This window comes from Sinocyclocheilus grahami, unplaced genomic scaffold (genome assembly GCF_001515645.1).
Source record: "Sinocyclocheilus grahami isolate Dianchi unplaced genomic scaffold, SAMN03320097.WGS_v1.1 scaffold80.1, whole genome shotgun sequence".
Taxonomy (NCBI): domain Eukaryota; kingdom Metazoa; phylum Chordata; class Actinopteri; order Cypriniformes; family Cyprinidae; genus Sinocyclocheilus; species Sinocyclocheilus grahami.
In genome coordinates, this window is record NW_015505259.1 from 1,797,709 (window position 1) to 1,810,075 (window position 12,367).

At 35.5% G+C, this 12,367-nt stretch overlaps 1 protein-coding gene across 1 annotated transcript in view; it reads left to right on the forward strand.

Moving 5' to 3' along the window:
• The first annotated feature begins 3,301 nt into the window (after positions 1-3,301).
• LOC107586355 (cytochrome b-c1 complex subunit 1, mitochondrial) overlaps positions 3,302-12,367 on the forward strand; it is a 41,154-nt gene continuing 32,088 nt past the window's right edge. The window contains exon 1 of the mRNA XM_016273678.1: positions 3,302-3,434. Coding sequence (XP_016129164.1) covers positions 3,372-3,434 — 63 coding nt within the window. The 5' untranslated portion in view covers positions 3,302-3,371. The remainder of the gene's footprint in view (positions 3,435-12,367) is intronic.

Here is a 12,367-nt window from a genome sequence, read left to right on the forward strand (position 1 = left end):
GTGTGTCGGGATAAAGGTGGGAGAACGGATGATTTAGTCTGTAAACCTATTTTCTGATCCACACACCGGAGCAGAAGGTAGCGGTAATGCATCAATACGCTGGATGCCAACCGCCTTTAAACTATAAGAAGAAGAATAACAAAGGTGCTGATATTTGCCATAGACAGCTAGAAGCTAGTGAAACCATAATTTGGTTAAATAGACTCATATAAAAGAAAGTCTTTTTGATTGTTTTTTTTATTTATTTGTTTTGTTTTCATTTCTAGTTTATTCATTTGTTTTGATTGGTTTTTATGGTTTATTTGGTCATACAAGCAAAATCCTGATCCATACTTTATTCCAGTCGGTGGCGGTAATGCACCAGTCAGTTAGGTTGCCAACCGCCAATAAACACCAAAAAAGAAGAAGAAGCTAGTGAAAGAGGCAACGGGATCTGCTGTATATATCCCTAGATATCATGTGGGAGTAAACAAAAGAACATCTGACAGCCTAAGTGTGTATACAGTCGAGTTATATGCTGTATTAATAGCATTAGAATGGACAATCCAGACGGGACAACGTTGTAATATGTAGTGATTCTGTATCTGCCGTCATGTCATGAGTATAAAGTCTGGGGTAACTAGAAACCAACAGGAATTACTTTATGAGATTTTATTTACAAACTCAAGAATAAGCAGGCAAGGAAAAACATCACACATGTGGGTGCCAGCGCATGTGGGCATTCAGGGAAATGAGAAAGTAGACAGACTGGCAAAAGAAGCAACAAAAAAAAAGAACACGTTGACGTCAAAATGAAATTATCAAAAACAGAAGGGAAGAGTTTAGTGTGAAAAAAGATAATGCAAAAATGGCAGCAGCAGTGGGATAATATCAAAGGGAGACATCTGTACATGATACAAAATATGATAGGTATGGAAAGTAAGAAGGGAAATAAAAGGAAGGAACAAGTCATAATAAATAGACTGAGGATTGATTGGACATTGCAAGTTAAACAAAACTCTTCATGTTATAGGAAAACAGCCGACAGGACTATGCAATGAATGTCAGGAGGAGGAATCAATTAAGCACATCTTTATATCATATAAGAAATATATACAAGAAAGGCAAGAGTTCAAGAATCAGCTACGGGAAATAGGTATAGTAGAGTATAATGTTAAAAATATAGTAACATATGGAAATAATGACCAAGGACGGAGATATTTGTTTAATTTTCTAAAGAGGACTGGACTGGAAGGACTAATTTAATTAAGATATAGTAAGTTAAAGTGAGACAGCAGATGACAGTAATGCAACACTATGGATGCCAACTGTCGTAAAACTCCAATGAAGAAGAAGAAGCTAGTGAACTTTAAAAAAAAAAATTATTCAAGGAACAATAACACACAATAAAACAACATTAAAATAAGAAAAGAAAAAGATAGAAGGACAAATGACAACAAACAAAAAACAATTGACGGGGAGGAAAGTATAAAACTTCAAAACAAAAATACAAGATATACATACATACATACACTTGTACGTATATATATAAAATCAAATAAATATATTGTAAAGTTCACAAACTTTCAAAGTTCTTACACCTTTCTTATTCACAGAGTCTCTGATACTGTCAATATATATAAATATTTCAGTCAACAAAACCATAAAATTGGGTTTTTTATTGGTAAATTTACACTTATGAATGTGAAATTTGGTCAATAGAATAAGTAAATTAATTACGTAAAAGTACTGTTCCTCTTGGTCAGGATAGTCAGTAAAATCAAAGAGTACATTTTCCCATAGGAGTGAAGAAGGTCTTAAACTCTGAATATTTTCGATAATACATTTTTGAACCTTACACCATAGTGTAACCGAGTATGTACAGTACCAAAATAAGTGCAAGGCAGTTTCCTCATACTCATTACAAAAAATACAATTTACATTTATTCCTTTTTTAAAAAATTTAAAATAATGATTTGCTGGATAAAATCTATGAATAAGCTTATAAGAAACTTCTTTAATCTTATTTCTAAGATGATATTTCTGTGGTAACAACCACACTTTTCTCCAGCAAATCAATTTTCCGTTCAAAAAAGAGACCCAATGACACAAAACATAAGGTACAGTAACAATTTCTTTTTGGAAAAGAGTACGGATAGCTCTATTATTATTTTTGGGATTTAATGAAAAACAAATTTGACCAATATAAGATTTACTAACATCAAAAGACACTGAATCGGGAGAATGGTCTATATCAATACCTTTAAATAGCATGTAAGTACCTGAAGGGATTGAACCAATAACAATAGCAAATTCTTTTTGAGTAACTGGCGTTTTACAATAAGAAAGAAATTCATCATAAGAAAGGAGTGTTCCTTCTTTATTATATAACTGACTAACCAATTTAATATTGTTGTCAAACCAGTTCTTAAAAAAAAGATTTATGTTTGTAAAGAATCTTTCTATTATTCCAGATGAAATAGCAATGTGGTGAAAAATTATGCTTATATATTAATGACCAAGATAGGAGCACTTGTTTGTGGAAGGCAGATAACTTAGCTGGAATTTTATCTATATTATAATTACACATCAAAACAAAACTAAGACCACCAATATTTGAAAAAACATAATTAGGGAGAGATCTCTTTGAAGACAGAAGTTGAATTTTCTTTTAGTTTTATCAATTATGGGGTTAAAATTGAGAGGACATCTTTTCAGCTGGTCTTTACCAATAATGATTCCTAAGTATGTTACACTATCTTTTACAGGAATGTTACAAATATCTATTAAATCACAGTCTTTAACAGCCATTAGTGCACACTTACTAATATTGAGATAGAGACCAGAGGCACTATAAAACGTATTAATAAGATTAACTGCAATTGGAATTTGGCCACTATTTAAAAAAAAAAGGGTTGTATCATCGGCTAACTGACTTATAATAATTTCTCTATTTGCAATTGAGACTCTCTTAAGAATACTTTTTTTAACATGCACAGATAATAATTGGGTTACAAGCAGGAAAAGATACGGAGAGAAGAAGCTAGTGAACATGCGGAGTCGCTTTCACTCCAGAATGGCGGAAGCGCAGGGCTGTTGCTGGGCGCCGCTGTTGCAATGGAACGTTCTATTGGCTTTCCCTTCTTGTCAGTATAAGTTATTTTGTAGATCTGCCCATAGACATAATAAATACAGTATTTTATTGGATCTGTCTATGGATCTGCCTGCTCCAGGTCTGCAGCCTCACCGTATAGCGCCACCAAGAGGTCCATGAGTCCATGCCAACAATAGGTGGCGGTACTGAACTTTGTAGGTTTGCTAACCGTCGTTAAACAAAAAGAAGAGGAAAAAGACAGTCAGCGCCAGCGGTGGTGGTGCACACTGTGGACAAGATGGTTTCCTCAATGTGGCGGATCAGTGGGGCAGTGAATCGAGCTCTTGCTAGAGCTGGTTACGTACGTATTGCATGGCTTTTACATTTTATACAGGCGTTACGAATGACAAACATTACATTTAAATACGCGGATAGTAACCAGTCGATCTCCATAGTCACAGTGACTGTCATTGGCCTTGTTAGTTCCGGGGAGCTAGTTGGTAGCTCAGATACACTAAAGGTTAGATCTCTTTCCCTTGCGTAAGAGCTTTGGGGATCAAGAGACGAGTTATAAACAGTTCTGTAAGCAAATCACTGTGCAACTCTAGAAATTTAAATATTGCACTGATGTTTCTTATTCTTGATGTTAACCTGGAATTTGGTCTGACAAGGTCATTGAAATCTGACATCACATGGAGATATAGATTATTTGTTCGAGTAGTAACTGTTAAAATGTAGACATTAACAGCATAACTTTTTGTACTGTTTGTGACATTTTCCTTTCGTTAATTTGAATCAAATAACAGAAACACGTTAGACTGAGTGTTGTGTCCATATGGTTATGTCCTCTATGTAGCAACTACAACAACGAGATCTGGTTTGACGAAGAACTAATTTCTTTACTGTTAATAAATCATTTTCTATAAATAAGGGAGTCCAAGAGCGTCCACAACAGAAAAAGAAAACTTGTTTTAAAAAAAATCATAATATAGGTGACAAATTCACTGAAATGTACACCGTTCATGTCTGTTTCATATTGAAAAAAACTACTAAAGCTACTGTGCTTTAATATTTACAAGAAAATTTAACATTTTATGACTCCATTTGAATCATTTTCAGAAAAAGTAAAATGCATATTTTTCATAGTGTATATATATATTTATATTTTAGGGGTGCAACGGTTCTTCACACACGGTTCGGCATGCAGAGGACCACGGTTCAACTTAAATCTGACAATGCATCTGTAATATGGTTTGTTAGATTTCGGCTAATGGATGTTTCTGTTGATGGATACAAATTCTGGCTTCCCAATACATCACAACAAGAGCGATGAGAGAAAACAAAACAATACGTGGACAAAAAAAGTCACTCTTTGTTCAATGCGAGTGCTGTATGTTGGAATAACTGTCATTTATGCCGTCATCACGTGTTGATAGCGCAGGTGAGACCTGAACAGCACACGTTGCTATCTGTGTTTAAACTCAACTCATTTAAGCCTGGCCAGTTTAAATATTAAAGAGCCAGAAGACGTGAACTCGCGCGCGCAGTGAGAAGATCTGTGTGGTCGCTCATCGCGATGCGCGCAAATATTAAGCTCTCTGTGAAGTATTGTGTTTGAATGGACAAATTCACACAAAAATGGTCAAAATGCCCATCTTGGTGAGTATCCTAGCAGACATAGTTGGCTGAACGTACAGTATCAGTGCACTGGATCAGTGTGTTGTCTTAAAGTGACAGCACTTTCTTAAAGTTAATCAAACAGCAACAACACGGAAATCTCTCACTGCTCTTGACTGAATAACTTTTGTAACTTTAAAAAGGATTAATCCTTAATTTATACAGTGCCAGACACAGTGATTAATGTGTTTGCAGTACACAAGCCACGGTTAAGACAGCTGACTCCACTGTGATGTGTCTCGCTCTCTCTCTCTCTCTCGCGCGCTCGCTCGCACGCACACACACACACACAATGCACAAAACTTCGCATTTGAACAGTCAATAGCAAATACTTAAACTAATAACAAAATAGTAGCTGATTCAGAAGCGCCAGATTGTCATAGCAAAGTCAGAATTACCTCCTCTCCTAGGTTCACGAAATGGTCGTCCATAAAATGCATTGCTGTTCTGTTGTAAGTAATCTTAAAGATTCATAAATGCATCTACTTTTGGAAGGCCAAATAAAGTGCTTTTGCTTTCGCCTAGAAACCATCCAAGATGTAGGTGACTTTGTTTCTTCAGTAGAACACACATGATGATTTTTACGTCCAACCATTGCAGTCTATCAGTCGTAGGGCTGGACGATATGGCCTAAATTGATATCACGATATATTTCTTAATTTCGGTCGATACGATATAATTCCGATATCGATATGAACACTATTTATCTGAAATAGAAATCTTTTGTAACATTAAAAATGCCTTTATCATCACTTTTGATAAATTTTAAGCATCCTTGCTAAATAAAAGTATTAATTTCTATAATTTCTTTCCCAAAAAAATTATAAAAATTATACTGAATGGAATAGTGTATAATGTTACAAAAGCTTTTTATTTCAGATAAATGCTGATCTTTCTATTCATCAAAGAATCCTGAAAAAAAATTTAGTCAACTGTTTTAAATATTGATAATCAGCAAATCAGCATATTAGAATGATTTCTGAAGGATCACGTGACACTGAAGACTGGAGTGATGATGCTGAAAATTTACCTATATATGATCACAGGAATAAATTACATTTTTAAATCTATTCAAATAGAAAGCAATTTAAAATAGTAATAATATTTCAACATTTTACTGTTTTTGCTGTACTTTGGATCAAATAAATGCAGCCTTGTTGAGCAGAAGAGAATTCAAAAAAAAAAATAACCTTAATCTTACTGTTCAAAAACTTTTGACTGGTAGTGTAGGCTGATTATTCTTATAGATTGAAACAAATGTGCTTCAGCCAGAAAAAAGGGTATGAAAAGTGCTCCGAGTCGCTGCAGAAAACAAAACAATTGAACAACAACAAAAACTGGAAATGTTGCTGGAGATGGGCTTATTTAAAATGAAAACTCATTCTCTGCCAGCAGGAGGCGCTTTTAGAGTGATAAAACTAGCGGCTTCTCTAGTAATGGCTGTAATCAAAGCAGCTCCGCTCATGAATGCTACTTTATCAGATCAAATGAAAATGCCATTGAAACTTTTCTGAAGACATTCGGTTCCCTTCAGAGATACATTCATATAAAACACCAGCGCCGTGTTATGATTTTGAAATGTGCAGTGCTCATGTTTATTCAATGAAGTCAAACGGCACAAATAAATCAACGTATGGGAAACTGGTAATGTATATCGAAATATCGGAAATGTTTAAAAATCATATCACCGTTATTGAAAAAAATTATATCATGATGCATATTGATATTGAATTATTGTCCAGCCCTAATCAGTCGTATAATGCATGGCAACGGTAACAAAATCTATGCGAGTAAAAAAAACATGCACAGACAAATCCAAATTAAACCCTGCGGCTCGTGACGACACATTGATGTCCTAAGACACGAAATGATCTGTTTGTGCCAGAAACGTTACGCCCCTCACATACCTTCTTTCTTTGCGTGAACATTTGGGCAGCGTTATGCAAATCTTCCCACATAGTGAGGTAGATATGTGGGGGGCGTGTTAGAACGAGCCGTTTTAGGTAGGTATGGCTGACTCTGAACTTTTATAAAGAATATCTCTTTGGATTTTAGACTTTAGTCTTCGCAACTTTACAGATCTTCTTTATGCACCAAAAGCTTGTAACACTCCAAAGAGAAAGGAAAAATTTAAATCGCATCATATGACCCCTTTAAATCATTTAGAAGCTGAGACCTAGTCTTAAGACTTAGGAACCTTTATGAATCACTCTTATTCTTAAGTCTAGGAATAAGAGTAAAATTATGTCATTCTTAGAATTTTGACATACTTAAGACTAAAATTTTACTCTGAGCGGTTTTATACATATGGCCCCTGGTCTCTTGAAATAATAAATAATATATCCCCTGAGTAACTAATTGAAATGCCCTATGAATCTCTAGATTTTCTCACCAAATAATATTTTCTTTCCAGGTTTGTTTTCATACAGGTTAGGGCTGCACGATATTGGAAAAAAAACTCACATTGCGATATTTTTTTTTCTGCGATTACATATATTGCGATATGAAAAAAAAATCAGATGACTTCAATAGCACTAATTGGAAAAAAGATTATCAATGATTAAGGTGATTTTGTATGTGAGTAAATCAGCATAGGAAATAAACAAATTACAAGCATAGATAAATAACAGAACAAAGATACAAATGAAATAAGCAGTGCTTTGTTTTTCAGTTAAAGGTCCCCTGAAATGCTTAGAAACACGCAGCATTTACTCTGTGTTGACGTCATTTGATCTGAAACAGGTGTTGACGTCATTTTAACTGAAACAGGAAGACAGGGCGGGACATATCAAGCAGCCCCTCCCCTTTTTAAAATAGCCAATAGCGTTCGTTTATATCACAGCTTGGGATAGAGCCGCGTGAGCTCCGTAAAGCCGCATTTGACAGGGTATGCCAGCCACAATCTCATCCATATTGCTATAAAATATAGCGTTCTGTGTAGAATTCAAATAGCTCCGATACATTTTGTGGTCTGCGCTGACTCGCGCATGTGATCCGCTCCGTGCTATCGTGTCTCTGGACCGGAGCAGAGTGTGTGTGTGGTGCGGTGGTTAGCGTGACACAGCGCAAACCAGACTTCTTTTTTTCCTCAATAGAAAGCATATTTACACTGTTTGAATCGTTCCCTGTCCCCTATATAGTGCACTACGTGCCATTCACTGTACAGAAAATACTAATTATGTGGACAAGTGACCTATTTTTGCTCCAGCATCTATTTTATAGTGTAGGGGGCGGGCGCTTCGGATTCTAGAGAGCATGAAATACGTAATGTAATGCGTGTTGTAAAGATTGCGAGTAAAAACAAAAGAAGAAAACCTTACAGCTGCACGAGTCGTGACTGTCACGTTAGCCTGATGGGACCAAACTCCCTTTGTGATTTTAAAACGTTAGACAGTACCCAGATTTGAAGACTACAGTAAGATTTAACTTCTACTGTTAATAAGATTTTAGTAGGCTACTATTAAATGGATAGCCTAAATGTCTTAATTCAGATGGGATACCTGTTTTTTTTTTAATGGTATATCAAAAAGTGTATATTTTTTAAATGTGATTGTTGGTACATTTTACCAGTTTTTACCATACTTTCAAAACAAAAACTATAATAGGAAAAATATGCAATATGAAAATAATTGAAGACAAGATGTGTTTTACTGAGAAAAAACAAGATTTGGTTTTTAAAAAGTCTTTTTCCAAAAAGTACATCTGGAAAAAGGGGGCTCGTCTTATAATCAGGGTCGTCTTATATTCGGGCCAATACGGTAATATCACGTAATTACGTCTCTGTGATGATTGGTTGATATCAGAAGGGAGGCTAGCCTCACTTGCAAGGGTTCTTTCCTCAACACTCCTCAGCGCTGAAAGTGAACACTCAATGGTGATTGGCTAATTTTTTTTTTACCAACGGAGGCAGGAGAGCTCAGCTCTTCCCCGGCCTCCCCCTACCCTTCCTCTATCATTAGCGGTTGTAATTACATCAGCAGATTTTGCACTTTCACGTTAAGGTATTACAACTGTGAAATTACAAACAAAAAATACTGAAATGGAACTGAAATGAATTGTGAATGCTATTAACATTAAATCGTCCTCCTCCCATCTTCACCTCATAATTATGGGGAAGCTGTGCCTCCCCTGCCTCCCCCGACGAGCCGCCACTGCAGAATATACTAATTCTGTGGACAAGTGACCGATTTCAGCTGCGGCTTCAGCATCTTTTTTATAGTGTAGGGGGCGGGCGCTTCGGATTCTAGAGAGCATTTGATTGGACAGAAAGTTTGATGAGAAGCTGAAGTACGATGTGACATAAAAAAAAATCGTTGAGCCGTTTTTTGGCGGAAGTGACTAACTGCAAGCTTTGAATACTTATCATCTAAATGCGAATTTTGTCACTGTTTTGGAGCACACTGCCTTATAGATAACCTTAAGACTAACATATTGATACTAACACCCAAAAAACTTTTAATTTTGATTTCATGGGAACTTTAAGTCTGACAGTATTCAGGTACAGAAATTGAATAATCAAATGTAAAATAACGCTGCATAGTTTTCACTATAAATTAAATCTAATAAATCGGTGTTAAAGCTACAAAAGTGATTTTTCGTTGTGTTTTGTTCTTTGATTAACGTTCATGACAGAGAAAGCAACAGGAACATTAAACTGCTGTGTGAGTGAACCAATATACTGTTACACATCCATTTTCTTTCTCAATTGTTTACCTTCACCTAAGCAACTGTGTTTACGAGGATACTTGCAGGGCACAGTATATCAGGCACAAATAGTAGCAGAAGTGAACGGAATTAAGAGTTCACGTGCATCTGTGTGTGTGGCTCTCACTGTGCAGTGTTTCCTCTAGGTTGGGGGGGTAGATTCAGTTTTTTTTTTTTTTCTGGACTCATTTTTAATGGTTAAATTACATTTTATTAATCGAAAAGCATGTCTAATTAATTAAAATCGTGAAACTTAAACAATTTTACATCAATTTATTTAAAGTTTAGCAAATATTACGTTTAGGGCCCTATGAAATGTTTTATTTGTCCAACTTTGTTTTATTGTCTACAATGTTTTATTGTAACCAAATTCTGTTTTAGCATGTCTAATTTGAAGGCATAAAACAAGTTTCATTTATTCTTACAATAGCCTTATGATTTTTTTACATTTTGTTTTAAGGCATAAAACATTCATTTAATCTATCTTTTAAATAATGAAAATTAAACAAATTAAATTTTTTGGAAAATAAAGGTCATTTAATATTACAATTAAAACATTGAAGAAATATTGAACTTATTCCTTAAAAATAAGGTTTTAATAATTTTAGTAGTAGTAGTAGCAGCCTGTTACGTACATTCTACTCAACAATAGTAATATATTTCTTCCAATGCCTTCAAGTTAAACCGAACTTTTATTTTGACGGGTTGCCGTGAATACCTTTACATTTCTGTGCGTGTATGACATGATGATAGTTGTACTGAAATGAAACGGTCAAATGCTGATGAAGTGACTCTCAGAGCAGTTCTGGAGATGTTGTTCATGTATTTATGTCCTCATTAGTGAGACGGCGGACGTTAATATCACCGGAAGCATCACGTGCGCTTCAGTACGAGTACTACACAAAACCGCGCGTTTGCGCCTTTCACTTCTAGTTTAGTATATTGTAATTTACCTCTAATTTACAGTGACCAAGAGAGCTCTACGCGCGGCACCTTAAGAAAATACATGCAAATAGAAAAGCACCAGTAAATGAAGAGAATATAATTTTGACATCACATGTGCTGCAAATACTCACAACACAACCAAATACAAAAATGTGATGCAAATACTCACAACACAACCAAATACAAAAACGGGCTGCAAAAACGGAAACGCACTGCAAATACTCACATCGCAACGAAATACAGAAACGCACTGCAAGTAGCACAGACCACAACAGAACCCTTACGAAAATTAACTATGGCTTTACTAATACAAAAAAAAACAAAAAAAAAACATAGTTACTGTAGTTAAACCATGGTAACCTCAAATTAACCATGGTTTTGCTACACTGTAGTTTAACCATGATATTTGTTGTAAAACTGTGGTTATTCAAATGGTAGTAAATATGCCAAAAAACATGGTTACTACACTTTTACTATAATAAAACATGGTTCATTTTAGTAAGGGAAATGTTTCAAGGGGACCCCAACAATGCTTACAAAAATTAAGTTTTATTACAGAAAATGTGTAGTAACCGAGTGTGTGTGTTTTTTTCCGTATTGACCACAGTTGTACAAATACTATGGTTAACTAGGGCCCAATGAAATCCGTTTTATTTTTAGCCAAATTCTGTTTTATTTTAAGCAACTTAATTTATTACAAATTAATTTTTCAACAGCCCTATAAAATCAGCAAACTTTTTTTTGGCAAACAAAAGGGGGTTTATTAAAATTATAACATGGGAGAAATATTGTGATTATTCCTTAAAAAATTATGTTTTAATAATTTTGTAGTAGTGGTGGTGGTAGTATTACATACATTCTATTGCACAATAATATATTTCTGACACAATGTATTCCAGTTAAACCGAACTTTTGTTTTCGCTTCAGTACGAGTAGTAAACGAAACGGTACTTATGCTCCAATAACAGAGACGCGAAGAACATTTATGATTAATATTTAATGTCTTTTTTGTGGTTTAATATTTACAGATACTAGACCATATCATGATTTGGTTTAAGATTAATGACCTACTTTTGATTAATTCATCCAAAGTTTGACATATTCCGTGACATTCCGCGTTATACCTGTACAGTCAGGGCTCTAGACTAACTTTTTGCACTGATGCGCCTAACTTTTTTTCTTAGGTGCACCAGCACAAAAGTTAGGTGCACCCAAATTTTCGACAGCATCGCATTTAATGCCGCAGTTTTACAAGTTCTAGTCTTACCTGTGAGGCATACAGTGGAACGGCACAATGTGGTCACCTGCCAGAAGGGCTATGACACCCCCTTTGCTGCCCAAATTAACAGCAGCACCATCAGCACCCAGAGCAATGATTTTCTCCAGCCAGTTACTGCACTGGTCCCCAAGAGCAGCAAATGCTTTCTTTGGGGCAGCATAAATTCCTAATTAAACAAATAAAAACGATAAAACCATTTACTTCCCAGATCAAGAGTTTATAATGCAATCTATTATTATTATTTTTTTCATTTTCAATGATAAGAATATTACATATGGTTAATGCAGTAACGAGACGGTAGGCATATTATTGACATAGGCTACATGACATGACATGGCTTGGGCATGGGCATGCTCGACCTCAATATGCCTAATCAGTATATTCACCGGTCTTCCTCTCCGCAAGATACGACCGTACACAATGACGCATTCCTTACGTTCAAGCCATTTTTCTTCATCATAATTATTTCGGACTTGAACTTAGTGAAGGGAAGTTCTTCTTTTGCAATATTGTAGGCAAAGTTAAACTTGATTATCATCTTGGCCTCGTCTGATGATCTGGTTGCTGCTGCCTGCCGCTGAAAGGCAGCGGGGAAGAGGGGACACTTGAGCAGTGCATTTATCGCGGCATGTAATGTGTTTTATAGATTAGGGTGACCATACGTGCCATTTTCCCAGGACGCGTCCTGG